This window comes from Arachis ipaensis, chromosome B05 (genome assembly GCF_000816755.2).
Source record: "Arachis ipaensis cultivar K30076 chromosome B05, Araip1.1, whole genome shotgun sequence".
NCBI lineage: Eukaryota > Viridiplantae > Streptophyta > Magnoliopsida > Fabales > Fabaceae > Arachis > Arachis ipaensis.
This window is the reverse complement of record NC_029789.2, coordinates 6,427,992-6,442,378: the sequence shown is the minus strand read 5'-3', so window position 1 is coordinate 6,442,378 and position 14,387 is coordinate 6,427,992. Positions and strand designations below refer to the sequence as shown.

General features: G+C 33.8%; 2 protein-coding genes across 4 annotated transcripts; one reads left to right on the top strand and one right to left on the bottom strand.

Annotated features, from left to right (window-relative positions):
• On the top strand, window positions 1,753-6,023 carry LOC107642689 (galactomannan galactosyltransferase 1). Of its 2 annotated transcripts, none has more exons than XM_016346122.2 (2): window positions 1,753-3,500; window positions 3,937-4,192. In XM_016346122.2, exon 1 carries the CDS (start codon window positions 2,110-2,112, stop codon window positions 3,478-3,480), a length of 1,371 nt encoding a protein of 456 aa, XP_016201608.1. In that variant the 5' UTR covers window positions 1,753-2,109; the 3' UTR covers window positions 3,481-3,500; window positions 3,937-4,192. The 2 variants fall into 2 exon arrangements, with proteins under 2 accessions (XP_016201608.1, XP_016201607.1); XM_016346121.2 differs by lacking the exon at window positions 3,937-4,192 and adding an exon at window positions 5,653-6,023 and having other exon boundaries at window positions 1,759-3,500.
• LOC107642690 lies at window positions 5,749-7,286 on the bottom strand. Of its 2 annotated transcripts, XM_016346124.2 has the most exons (5): window positions 7,005-7,267; window positions 6,863-6,926; window positions 6,519-6,758; window positions 6,303-6,428; window positions 5,749-5,926 (listed from the first exon to the last, which is right to left on the bottom strand). In XM_016346124.2, exons 1-4 carry the CDS (start codon window positions 7,113-7,115, stop codon window positions 6,307-6,309), a joined length of 537 nt encoding a protein of 178 aa, XP_016201610.1. In that variant the 5' UTR covers window positions 7,116-7,267; the 3' UTR covers window positions 5,749-5,926; window positions 6,303-6,306. The 2 variants fall into 2 exon arrangements, with proteins under 2 accessions (XP_016201610.1, XP_020978582.1); XM_021122923.1 differs by lacking the exon at window positions 5,749-5,926 and having other exon boundaries at window positions 6,127-6,428; window positions 6,863-6,945; window positions 7,005-7,286.

Here is a 14,387-nt window from a genome sequence, read left to right as displayed (position 1 = left end):
ATAGTTATATGGGTAAGATTATGTGATACATTATGATGTGTATTTAATTTTTAAAATGGTTGATTTTAAAATAAATATTGATGGATGAATATGGATAAAAGGAAATTAAAAGTGAAACAGTGCTACGAAAATTTGAATAAAAAAAAGAAAAAATTTAAAATGACAAAGGAAAAACAAAAATAAAAGAGTAAATATAAATAAGATGAATTAACAATTATTTTAAAAGTTGATAGTAATTGAGAAAAAAAAAGTAAAAAATGGATATATAAAGTAATTAAAAAATTAACTGTAATATTCAAAATTAATTTTCACGTTGTTAAAATATTAATTATGTAATATATAGGTTAAGGATTTGAGTGAATATTGGTTGAGTAGCATTTTTATTTTTAAAATTAATTATTAAAAATAACGGTTATAAATTTGTAACACTTTAACAAAGAAAATAGATATATTCATTAAGTATAAAGGTCTACTTTTTTTTTTATCCGACCTCCTAATCAGTGGGGGAGTTTTGTGTGGATAAGGGCATGGCCCCTCAAAATTTTTGTAAAACTATTAGTATTTTTACTCTAAAAAAATAAAATTAGCTTATTTGATTAAATTGATATATTTTTAACTTATGTATCTGAGTTTTATGTCCATTTTTATTATTTTTTCAAATTTTTTATTCTATCCTATTTGATTTAACAAATAACATATTTTTAAATCAACAACAAATGACATATCTTTAAATCAACGTTGCAAATTAAATATCATTATAAAATTAACACTAAATTATATTTAGCTTCTCGTATAGTTTCATGCATTATTTCCTATTATATAATTTTTAGATTTTTGGCTCATCTAAAATTTTTTTTCAAACTCTGCCACCACTCCTAATAGGTCGGATAGTTAAGAAGGGTCTAGTTTTACTTATCTAAATAAGTAATTGTCTAATCTCTCTTATTATCTCTATCTCTATTAAAAGATAAATTCTAATAAACTCCTAAAATAAAGGAACCGTTATCCATCAACAAGATGGAACTATTTAAAAAAGTAGTTATCAAATCTACTATAAATATCTTGATATCCTTAGATATATTCATGTTTCAATCTACTAAAAATTTACCTAAAATTATTGCTAATTCAAGTACTACTCTCACCTCCTCATAAAAATCTACCTAAAATTCTTGCTAATTTAAGTACTACTCCGGTACTCCCACCTCCTCACAAAAAATTCGAATGGCGGGCGTACCTCACCACCAGCATAAATAAATCAGAAATTATTTTTGTTGAGTTTGAAAATTATAAAATTGAATTTGAATTTGTTTTAAGAACAATGAAATGATTTAATTTAAAAAATATATATATAAAAAATTGCATTCTTCTGTTTGGACGTCAGCTTCCGAAAATTCCACCCTTACTATTAAAATAGGATTACGATTCCATATACGATAATATGCAAATCAAGGGAGAAATAGGAATATATAATAGAGAATGTTAGTTATGGGTTGATAAACAAATTAAGTAGCGTACGCGATTGCAAAAATTGCTCCTTCGCAAGGCTTGTATAAAAATCTCCAAAGTGGCCTCATGATTCAGGAATCTCAATAGCACGCAGTCCTCTGTTTTACTCGTCCATGGTCTCCATCACTAGATCGAAACAAATCTCACTTCCACTTATAATAGTAGGTTAGTTTGTACAGTATGTGTATACGAAAAACAGTTAGAATAATAATAATAGCGTGCCAAACATTTAAACTGGATTATTTAAGAAGTCAATAGGAGAAAAGAAAGAAAGAATCCATCTGGCGAATCAATATTGGCAAATAATTAAATGCAGCACAAATAAAGAAGAAATCAAAATTTTTAATAGAATAAGAAGACCCAAAGAACGGTATTGTTCAATAGGGCCATGCCGTTGATGGCGCACCCCTGTGTTTGATATAAACGACACTGCGCATTTACGATAGCTTCTCAAGACTCCATTGAAGCGTTTCACTTATTCCTCTAGCCTAGCCATATATAAATAAAACGAAGAAGAATCTCAACCATTTTTGGAGGGGTCCTGACTCCTCTCTGATCTATGCTAATAACCAACACAAAAACACTTCACTTTCACCGCAAACAATGGTATCATCCGAACCCTCTTACCACACCGTTCCCACCATGGCAAAATCATCTACTCACTTTCATAGAAGTAAAACCTCCATCTTCCTCTCCGATGGTTGCCTCTTCCTCGGTGGAGCATTCTCCGCCCTCCTCATCGTCGGGGTTTTCTTCTCCTTCACAACGCCCATCCCCAGCAACATCCCCAATTTAGGCTCCGTCACCACAAAGTTCACCGCCGCACCCGCCGTCGCTTGCGAAACCTCCTCCTCCGGTCCTGACCTCCGGTTCGATCCTCCCGATAGAACCTTCTACGACGATCCAGAAATGGGGTACACCATGGAGAAGAAGGTTCACAACTGGGACAAGAAGCGCGAGGAATGGCTAAAGCATCACCCATCGTTCGCCGCGGGAGCAAAGGAGAGGATCATGTTGGTGACGGGTTCTCAGCCTAAACCGTGCAAGAACCCCATCGGTGATCACCTTCTCCTCCGATTCTTCAAAAACAAAGTTGATTACTGCAGGCTCCACGGGTACGACATATACTACAACAACGCGCTGCTCCACCCTAAGATGTTCGGTTATTGGGCCAAGTACCCAGTGGTGAAGGCCGCCATGCTGGCCCACCCGGAGGCCGAGTGGATCTACTGGGTCGACTCAGACGCGTTGTTCACCGACATGGACTTCAAGCTCCCCCTGGAGCGTTACAAGGACCACAACCTCGTGGTTCACGGTTGGCCCCGCCTCATCCACGAGAAGCGTAGCTGGACGGGCCTCAATGCCGGCGTCTTCCTCATCCGCAACTGCCAGTGGTCGTTGGACTTCATGGATGTGTGGGCCAGCATGGGCCCACAGACCCCGAATTACGAGAAATGGGGGAAGACGTTACGGTCAACGTTCAAGGATAAGTTCTTTCCAGAGTCAGACGATCAGACGGGCCTGGCTTACCTGATCGCCATAGAGAAGGACAAGTGGGCGGACAAGATTTATTTGGAGAGCGAGTACTTCTTCGAAGGGTATTGGGAGGAGATTGTGACGACGTTTGAGAACGTTAGTAAGAAATATGATGAGGTGGAGAGAAAGGTGAGGGAGTTGAGGAGGAAGCACGCGGAGAAGGTGAGTGAGAGGTACGGTGAGCTGAGAGAGAAGTTTGTTAGGGGTGGCGATGAGGTTGTTGGGCGGTTGAAGAGGCCGTTTATCACACACTTCACGGGATGTCAGCCTTGTAGTGGGGACCACAATCACATGTACTCCGCCGATGCTTGCTGGAACGGGATGCTCAGGGCGCTCAATTTCGCCGACAATCAAGTCCTCAGACCTCACGGTTACATGCACCTCGATCTAGGAGATAACGGAGTTACTCCCATTCCTTCTGATTATCCCCAACCATGAACCTCCCCTGCCCCACTCAGGTATAATTTTAATCATTAATCATTAATCATTAATTTAATATTGTTGCCCAATCTCAACACATATTCTCTATGTTGTTATTGGTTTTTCAATTAGCAGCAGTCGAATAGTATACTAGGAGAGTACTTATCACTTATTAGTTATTAGGGATCTTTTCTGTCGTGTTGCGATGACCTGAGTAATTAACAACAAAAGGGGTTTTCGTATTAGTATTAGTTTATTAGGCCCACTGTCTCTAATTTTTAGTTTTGAGGCATCGAACAGGTGCGCATTAGTGGGGGATAATACGTTCTTCCCGGATCCCTAGGGGAGCGTAATGTTGGTGGCTGATGTGTCTCTTATTCCCTGCTAAATCTATCTTTTTGACTTGTTTTCGACAAACCAAACTTAATCTATGGTCTTTACGCATGCTTTGAAAATGACTGAATTGCTTTTCAGACTTGCTAGTTGCTACCTGGGAAAATGAGGCTTCTCCCAAGAATTCTTACTACAAGACACATACTAGTTAAACCTATTTGATTTACATAATTTATTGTTTGATATATTAGCAAGGTAAATTTATTATTTTTGTTTTGAATTATTTTTTTAGATTATGAATATTTTTTATAGTAATTATTAAACTTTTATTTAAAGCGAAACAATAACTTCTTATTATTGATAATTTGATATTTCAAACAATAAATGACATTTGAACCACCTGATTTGTTCATAAAATATCTAAGAAATTCTCTCTCTCCCCGTGCTTTCACACCGATCTAACAATTAACTATTTTTTAGAAAATAAATATTCTCAAATTTTTTTTTCAATTGTTTGGTAAAGTATAATCTCTTATCTTATACTCTTTAATTGGAATAAGAGAAAATATATAAAAAAATATTGAATGATGAGAAATCACACCTTACTAAACAATTAAGAAAAAAATAAAAAAGCTACACTATTTACTTTTTGTTATGTAAATGTCATATTTTACCCTAAAACATAAAATTTAATTTTGATTGAAAAAATCATAATTATCCAATCAAATTTATGAGTTTAGATAATTTTTTTATGTGGAAATATATGATTAATCTTTTGTATAAAGTTACGGTATATTGAAAGTGTATAAAATTAAATTCAAAACATAAACATAAATTAGGAAATTATGTAAAATAGTTTTTCATGTAAACATAATATAAAGTGCTTAGTCACAAAAAAAAAAAATATAAAGTGCTTAAATTAGTTTAATCAAACATTTTTCCCGCTATGTTAAATTAAAAACATTAAATGTTGTTATTTCGGTGTTACTAGTGTTTCTTTATCTGATAAAATGACATAATCCAAGATTTTTTTTTTCCTCTCTAAAATGTAATTTTTCAAAATGATAGGAAATTTAATTATTTCCTTAACAGAATTTCCTTACCTAGAGATGTTAAAGTTTGTTATTAGGAGTATTTTAGATACATATGCGTGGGTATTCTGCAATCTGTACTATATGAATGTTAACGAATGGTTTACGACAACTTAATTTTGAATTTTAGTAGTAAGTAGTAACAATATAATATAACTCAAATAAAGCTATTTGACGTAACAATAAATTACTTGCTCTTATGTTACTAGCAAAAAACAATAGTGAAAAGTATAGGAGAAATGTTTGTGCACGCAGACAAGACATCCCTGTTATATATCTGCTTTCAGACAATCTAGTAAAATGATATCTTATTTAATATTTATCTCAGTACAAGGGTAAGGTGCGCAGGAGTTGTATTCTATTGTCGCTCAACCACCGTTATCCAAAAAAGAAAAATGGAAGCCCAACCACCATGATCTTTAAATGATTGGAATCAACGTGAATGTAGCTACCAAGCATTTTTATTATTTCTTGCAGAGTATTAGCTAACACCTCATTGAAAAATAAAGATGGCATTAACTAATTAGAAGTTCGTACGTATCGGCAGCTAACCTGTTAGAAGATATTTTAAAAAAGAAAGCAACATAAACGTTTCACGGAGTCAAAATTTAATGATGAAGCATATTGTGAAAACTATTTAATAAGAAAAATGATACTAATCGAAGTAGTGTACTGTATGCTGTCAACTCACTAGCCGTGGTTGGCTTCTTGTTTGTTTGGGAAGCATTTGTTGTAGATCTCAAAATGTCTTATTATGGACATGCAGGCAAAGGACCCATCAAGTTTGGAGAAAGCTGATCGTGGCCCATCAATAAATATGGGTATATGAAGCACATGCCTACGTTCAGAGCTTTTTCATGGATAGTATTTATCACCTAAGTTGTGGGTCATAGATTATCAAATTCCAAAAGTGAGACATATCGATACATCCCCATAGTTACAAATCTACAATCCTACAAGTTACAACACATATATTGGCCATTCCATTTGCCCTTTGCTTGTTTTACTTCTTTTCCTTTACTCTGCTAGCTAGCTCCTAGCTGGAAAGTTCAGATTTAATAGGATGTTAAGCTCTATGATGTTCATATCTGATGTATCCTAAGTCAACATTGCTCAATAAAAAGTGTTGATGAATCGCTAGTGCCTAGTATGACTATTATTAGTTAAATACAAAAAAAAAAAAACAAAAGAACCACTACCACATTACCAAATTAACTGGACGGCAATCACAATTCACAGCTAAAAGATTAACGGTATCAACGGAAGCAATACCCAAATTTTAACCGATCAAATGTCAATAGCTATCAATAACAAAAGCGCAATCAGCCACGACCCACCTAAAATACTAAAAAAAAACTCAGATCAATGATAACACGAGTGTGTTTCTTGTTTTTTTTTTTTGGTGTTTAGACTTACACAGTTACACATTCGACTCCTTAACAAAAGGAGCAGAATTGGAAGTTTGAGGCATAACTTTGGGCAGCTTTTTGGCCATCCTTGGCTTCCTGGTTCTATTCGAGGTGGAGGGAGCCGCTCCATCACCTAAACCATGTTGCGCCATCACGGAAGAAACACATGAATGCAGCCACTAATTTTATTAGTCTTACATCAACAAATGAATAATAAAATTACCAGGCTCGTGGAGTGGAGAAGATTCCGTTGAAGCATTTGATCGAACAGGTGGTGCATCCTGCGTAACTTGATGTGTATAAGGAGGCAAGAGGGGGCCAATTAAGTTGCCTCGACGAATTGCATCTTCCTTGAGCTTCTTCTTGCGAATCTTCTTCCGTTGAGCCCTCGTTAGCTTCACCGTCCCGGAATCGTGTTCTTCGTCGCCGCTCGTGGAAGCATTGTCGTAATCATCCGAACTCCCTAGATTTTCAGTGGGATCCCAAAATGTTAATTAATTTCAATTTCCCCGCCTTCTACTTGTTGCGAGTGTCAAAGGAGGTTACTATTCAGTAGTAATTTGTTACCAGAAATAGCATGAGAAGGCGAGCGTTGCGTGAAAGCATAAACGGGTTTGAGATCTTGTTGAATCTGCATTGTGGCAACAACACTTGAACACTCAAATTGAGCGTAAGAAAGAAGAGAGTAGAAGAATAGAGATGTAAATACCGGTTGATGAGATGGTTCGGGTTCGGGTTCGGGTTCGGGTTCCGGCGAGGAGGGATATAGAATGTTAACGATGGCTTCATTAAACCTGCGCTTTCTCTCTTCCGGCTTCATACGCTTACCCTTTTGTCCCTTTTGTCCTTTTCACTGAAACCATACCCAGCTCAGTAAGATCATTCAATTAAAGCAAATAGCCAATAGGTAACGGTTTTTTTTGGCCAACTAGATTTTTTGGGCTGGGCCAACTAGATTTTATTGTCTCCCTAGCAGTGTTGTTTATTTTATTCATTTTCTCGCAAGTCCAAAAGAAAACATAATATTTTTCATATCTTTGTTTCTCGTTGTGCGTTTGTAAAAATTAAAAAGTAGCACAATTGCATTAATAATAATTTTATGATTTCTCTTATCTATTTGGACAAGGCGTTTGCAATTTTTCATTCAAGAGGATATTAATATGATAACAGTTCCAACCATTTATATTTAAGTAGACAAGTTGTTAGACTAGGATACTAAATAATATTGTTATTTAGACAACTAAAAGTCTAAATGTAACCTTACAACTAACAACTACTACAACAACAATGTGATTTTTATTTTATTTTATTTTTACAATCTTGTTATATATTGTCAGTAAAATAATTGCTTTTAACTGTCAAGAATCTAAATAGTAATTCCCTAACATATATTCCAAGATTTTTTCCCCTTTTACATATCCAATTGCGACATGCCCATAGAGGAAAGAAATGCATAGTGGCATTGAAATTTGAGCTACAGTTAGGCTTTTATAGGCCAGCATTAAAGGCTATCATAATGCAAAGGGAAGGCCACCCTCAATATGTTTGGCAATTGAATTGTGATGGGACATTAGCGTATGGCCATCTCATCTGGCCTTGCTGCTCTTAAAAGGTCACAATAACCTCATTAGTTATTACAGAGAATTCTAAGAATCTGGAGATTATCTGATCTCAGATATCTATTTAAGATAGAATAGTATTTTACTATTTTTAAATGCTTGGTTTATAAGTTTAATCTGCGCGTAATTTTATTAATGAATTTCAGTTTTTTCGATTAAAAAAAACTGAAGTTAATGGTATAATCATTATCAGCTACTGNNCTTCTCGTATGATCCATGCCCGCCATTTTTTCACTTGGTTAGTTTTCTTATTTCCCGTTCTTGATTTGGCTTTGGAATTAATCCTAAATAGCAGTACTAGTACATAAGGCTGCATTTATTTCTAAAAATAGGACAAGACAAAACACTAAAATAGAGACATAAAATTTTATGTTGTTATATTTTTTTTTGTGATAAGTTAAAATAAATTATAAAATTTTTTTATTTAAAAAATTTGAGACGAAAAATATAATAATAAAAAATATAATTATTAAAATTAACAAAAATAATGAAAAAAAATAAAAAATAAGTTATGTCTGTTGTTAGTGTCTTCGTGTCTTTCCTCTCAAAATAAATACAAAATACACTATTTCTGTAAACAAACGCAGCCTAAATAATGTCGGGACGAATAATGCAAGTATTGCTCAATCACATTTGCATAACATTTCCGTATTTAGAAAATCTGATTTGAGAGACGTCGCTTACAAGTCCTGACTAGCCTTCATCACAGAAAAAAAGAGAAAAAAGAACACGAACTTGAAGAATTTCACAAATTGAAAGAAAAAGACAAAAATAAAAAATAAAAAGCATATTTTCCTTGGGTTGACTAAAATTCTAAAACAACCCTTTTCTTGGTCTTGCTTGGACGGCATACGCATAGCTTCTTCTCCGAGGAGAAATAAGATGCGTGACATTGATATCATCATCATCATCATCATATCCAAACTCACACGGCTTGTCCTCATCGATCCTTGCAATCCGAGGCGGTTTCCGGCTAGTATTTCCATGGCTGCTGGTCCTAGCGGGGAGAAGTTTGATATTGGTGGTTGATGATCTAGCGGTGAAGGATGTTCTGGGGAGAGTGGGAGTTGGGAAACCCATGGTGGTGTCGATGACATAGCAGGTAGTGATGGCTTGAACGTAGAGGTCCTTGGGCTTCCTCAAGAGCCTCATGAGTGACTCCATGTACCTTCTCAACTTGCTTCCTCTCTTGTTTGTCATGTTTCCACAATGCAACCTAAGCTTCGATGCTTGAGCACCTTATCGCAATTCACGGACCCCTTTTTAAATACACACATCTTAGCTACCCCATTCTTATATGTTGTTCAATGCTTATAGCTAACCAACCTAGCTAGGATATGCAAGAGGACAAACCTTGCTACGTACAGGACAGTTTTATTTATTTATTATATATTGCTAGATTCATTCTCTTCTTTGATCCTTTCAATCATAATCGTAATAGAATCTCGATTTAATTCTTAAAATCTTTTAATATTACAATTTTAAATGAGTAAATTAATTTTACAAAATTTATATTAAGTCTGATGATTTTACGATTTAAATCTTGTTTACATACTTAATTTACTTTTTTTATTTTCACAGTAAAATTTCAATTTCTCTATCTTACTTTCAATATTAATGTCTATTTGAGCATGCAAATTAAATAACATTAACCTTCTTGTACACTGAACCACCATTTTCCTCCCAAATAACGACTTTTAAATCTTACATGTTTACTTTAGCTAGAGAATTGATTTTTTTTTGTTCAATATCAAATTACGATCATAAATCCTAAATTCTAAATTTTAAAAAAATAAGGTAAAAAAATTTTAACGAAAAAAAAAAGAATTCGTTACTATATTAACTAATTAGAAGTTAATTTTATATATACATTTTCATAAATGGACAACGGTTAGTATATTTAACTTAATTTAGATAATTAGTATATTAATGCACATATATTTGTGGTTTGAAATAAGGATTTACACTTTTACCAATGCTAAAATGGGGGTAGGTAGACATAAATAAGTGAACAAAAGTACTCATTTTATCACACAAGTTAGGTTCTATCCCACACTAAATTGTGTAAATGTACAAAGTAAACTATATATACGTTCATTCTTTACATATAATATGTTGACAAAAGCAGAAACAGATTTAGTTTGTTGGAGGGTGGACTGTGCGGAAGTGATAGCAGGCATACCTATAAGGACTTCTCATAAATTACAATTTAAACAAGACATAAACTAAATCCACAATCTTTAAATGCGCTATAAATCTCGCATATATAATATATAATACTAGAATATAAATATTTTAGAACAAGATTCGAAATGGCCGTCGACGGCAGCTGATCAAGGATAGAAAAACCAGTGTTATGTCTATCCATATGCCGCTTAATGTTTAATTGCTCTAACCTTGTTTATTATTGAGTAAACTAGCAAGGAGCATAATCCATGTGCTAGATGCTACTTTTATTTTTTGGTGTTTTCTTTGGGTCTCTTTTTTTTGGGTATTTTTTGTGATAGACTGATGGATGATAGTTTATTGCTTGGTATTGTATTGGGCTAAATATCTCTATTTCTCTTAGCCCAATTTAAATGAAGTTTATAATGCTTTGAAGAGAGTCCACGATTGAATTTTCAGATTGTTCGGATTGGGCCCAACATGTTATGTGATTCATTTTCTGGGTTAAAAAGGAAACTGGCAAAAGAAATCTTCACTCCAATAACAAAAAAAAAAGTTTTTAATGTTAGGCACTACATACAAAAAGATAAGAATGAGCAGTATGAGTTAGAACGCTATGTAATTAGTTTCTTGTCAAAATAAACAGGAATTACATGCAGTTTGGTTCTTGATATCTCATAAGAGAGAGTTTATATTATTAAGCATTTGATTAGTTGATTAATGATTATGAATGATGTAGACGGAACACTGGACTGTCTGTGAACTGTGATAAACGCCAAATACTTGTTCAGTCGGCATGCCTAACTCATACACCTAAATTCTTCTTTCTCCCATTCTTTTTTTTTATAGAATAAAATAAAAATAAAAATCTGAAAGGAAAGACGTTTTCCTATTAGCCCTCGCAGTTAATATAACAAACCAGTTAGGGAAAATTGAAAATAGTTGAGCAAAATGAAATTAGTAAGACACCGAATGCTGTTGGAATTAACCATACTATACTAATAATTAATGAATTAAAAACACTACGAATACGTGCATTATTGGGGGTGCACCATAGCAGGGTAAAAGAAATTATTCATGGTACAAAGCAATTAGCTAAGGTCTTCGTATGAGTGAGTATTGTATTGTAATGTAATTGTTAATCTCTCCAAAGTCTGAAGATTGATTATTATTATTATAAATATTTGTATAGTATAGGAGTTATGAGAGAGTGGCTAAGTGGATCATGTGACATGCTACAATTTAAAAATTATTATTGTGGTCGATCATGTGACTCCCACAGTATCTCAAAGTTGAATGAATCCCTCGATAGTAGATTTGGTCCATTTATATGACCACCCAATTTTTTAAAATTAAAATTGCACTCCACACACCACCAAGGCTTTCCTCTCCTCTAGATCGAAGATGAATCAAAATTATTAATAAATTAATATTAAAAAATGGTTTGTCCTTCCAAGTCCCAACCCGTAGCTACAGTAAAGAATTGAATCCAACCTCCCTATAAAGATCCATCCAGTCTGGACACATAGCATTTCCATCGGTGCTATCCATAATTCCATATTCAATTTCCATTAAGAAAATGGATACAATCTGTTACGTAATATCAATACTGCTAGCTGCTTTACCCATCAGACCAAACCTTATAGGGAACACCCAACCCCAACCAATTTCTAATTATCTAATTACTCTCCACCTACTTTACATATGTTTCTTGGCTACATTTTCAGAACATAAATTAGGTGAAAACAACTTCATTAAACTATAAATCTTTGTCATTTGAATATCACTCTAATGAGAGGGAAAAAAAAGGCATTAATTTTATGGCTGTATTTCTATTCTTTATATGTTAATAGTATTAATATGTTATCCCATTCCCACGTGACCTGGGTAACCGTTGTTTTCTAAATCATAAATTAATTAACTTCCCAATATTAATGTACTAGTACTTAATTATTTGATTTCCACCTAAAAAAAATTGTCTTCAATCTTTTACACACTACTTTCTATTATATATTGACAGAATACTAATTTTCATTGACTCGTTTACAAATTACAATAGTTAATATTATCATCATAATTAACAACGAATACGATACTAATAACATAATAGAGAATTAAATATTAATTTTTTTTAAAGAAAAAAAGAGAAGGGAACCAGGAGGGAAAAGTTGTGGAGGTCAAAATGTGGTCTTCCTGAATCCTGCTTAATATGATGAATCTGGGTGGTAAGTATAGTGATGAAAAAAGAAAGCAGAATTAAGGAATATTTAATATGCAAAGCGTACAAGGTTAGCCATAAAAAACAGTGACATAGGGTTGAGAAGGGGACAGTGTTTTGGCAGAGTCACGTGTCAGTGTCCAATTGGGTCGGAGAGAAGGCAAAGGTGGAGAGAGAGAGAGAGTGTGTGTGTTGGACTGAAACTGAAGACTGTGCCATTCCCATTCGCATTAGGATTAGCATTGGCAAAAGCGGTCAAAGCAAAGACCGGATAAGCAAACCGATGCGTACAGTCAAAGCAAAAAACTGTCACGGTCCAATGCTTCGCTGGCATTTTACCCAAATTGCATAAAAGGCAACCTCTTTTGGTGGGACCCACCCTTCCCCTTTCCTTTCGTTTTTTTATATTTCTCAATTTTTTTTTTTGGGAGACCGCAGATTGTCGTTTTATTTATCAGAGTTAAGGTATTGCCATTGAACTTGAACACTAGATATTAAGAAAACTACCCGTCTTCATTTTTCTTTTTCATTTTTCTTTTTCATTTTTCGTTCGCATGGTGGGTTCCACCTTTTAGTTTATGTAACATGGGACCCACTGTGGGACCGCACCAGTTATTCATTCGTCCCGTGGGGTTTTCCCTGAACTTTTGTGAAACTCCTCTGCCTTTCTTAATGCTTCGTGTGGGATAAACCGATAAACCATTTCTTTATTTATGCCTTCAAAGACCAATCTACCCTTTTTAAGTCTTACCAGATCATGAGGAAATACCGAAATAGTGAAATACTCAATAACAAAGGCACCATCTGATGGAGCTTTCTAAGATGGTAAAAGTGGAAAAAGTATATTTGGGTGNAGAATATTAATATTATTATGTTTATTATTTTAGATAATTGGGTAATTTACATAAATAAATAGTTTGGAGTTGCAAATTAAACAAATATTGTAAACTAATTTTGATTACACATCCTATTCTAAATAGCTTTATGTAAACCGAATTAATTTGACTCGATTTATGCTATTACATGTAAATCGAATCATTTTGATTTGATTTAGCACGTTCAGTATTAAATTGACATAGCTTATTTTGATTTATTGTCGGAGAAGTGTGTAACACGCTAAATTAAATTAGGCTAATTCAATTTACTATTTATACACAATAAATCGAATCAGTCTTATTCAATTTATTATTTATACAGATTATTGACATTTATTACTTTTAGGTTGTTTCATTCGTTTTTTGGTCGACTTCAACAAATAGTGTTGAAACGAGTTTGTATCAACATCTCAAGTATCGGGGAACAGATACGATTCCTCTAAAAAACGGTGAGCTCAACTCGAAAATTATTTGATTACGATGTCAAAGCAATTTTATATCGACATTACTAGTGAGAGAATTATGAAAAACTATAAAAGAATAAGTAATTAAATAAAGAGGAAAATGAAAGTGTGAAATATTGATTAAAACAAAATAATAACAAAAACTTAAAGAAAGTAAATGAAAGTGAGTCAAATAAACAAAAGCAAAACAAACTAGAAATTTGACTTCTAACACTCACATGCACTTGCACTCCATATACTTCCATTGCGTCGTGAAGACTGAGAATTCTATGAGTTTATGTGATGATCTAGTGTTCTTGATTGAAGTCTCAAAACTCTTATAAGTTTTTACTATTTATAGGCCATGAACTTGTTCTGGAATATGTTGTCCACTATCTTACTTCTTCCTTTTTCTTAGCTATGATCTTGTCTTGAGTGATAAATGTTGATCCCTAAAATTTAACACCCACGTTTTCCTTGGTATTCAAGTCCCACGTCTCTTTAGCTTGCTCTTCAAATTTCGCTTCCATATTCTCCTCTTCAGTTTGAAGGTCGAGTAGCAAGCGTTGATAACCTTTCGACTTTCGACGTTGTTTGTACCCTCTTTCTTCGACTTCAACTTGTCCATTTTCGTGTCTTGCAGTCGAAACACCTTCTTGTCGAAACAATTCATTTTTTGTACTAACATAAGTTTTACTGCTTATATAAATTATTGACATTTGTCATTTTTAAGTTAATCTTCAATTCTTCATTAATTTTAAATATAAATAT

Bases quoted from the DNA above. Each gene is read 5' to 3' on its own strand.
- LOC107642690 (XM_016346124.2), bottom strand. From the start codon at position 7,115: ATGAAGCCGGAAGAGAGAAAGCGCAGGTTTAATGAAGCCATCGTTAAC. The intron at 6,927-7,004 runs GTATTTACATCT...GCCACAATGCAG, and splicing joins CCGAACCATCTCATCAACCG to ATTCAACAAGATCTCAAACC. The intron at 6,759-6,862 runs GTAACAAATTAC...CTGAAAATCTAG, and splicing joins GCCTTCTCATGCTATTTCTG to GGAGTTCGGATGATTACGAC.
- LOC107642689 (XM_016346121.2), top strand. From the start codon at position 2,110: ATGGTATCATCCGAACCCTCTTACCACACCGTTCCCACCATGGCAAAA.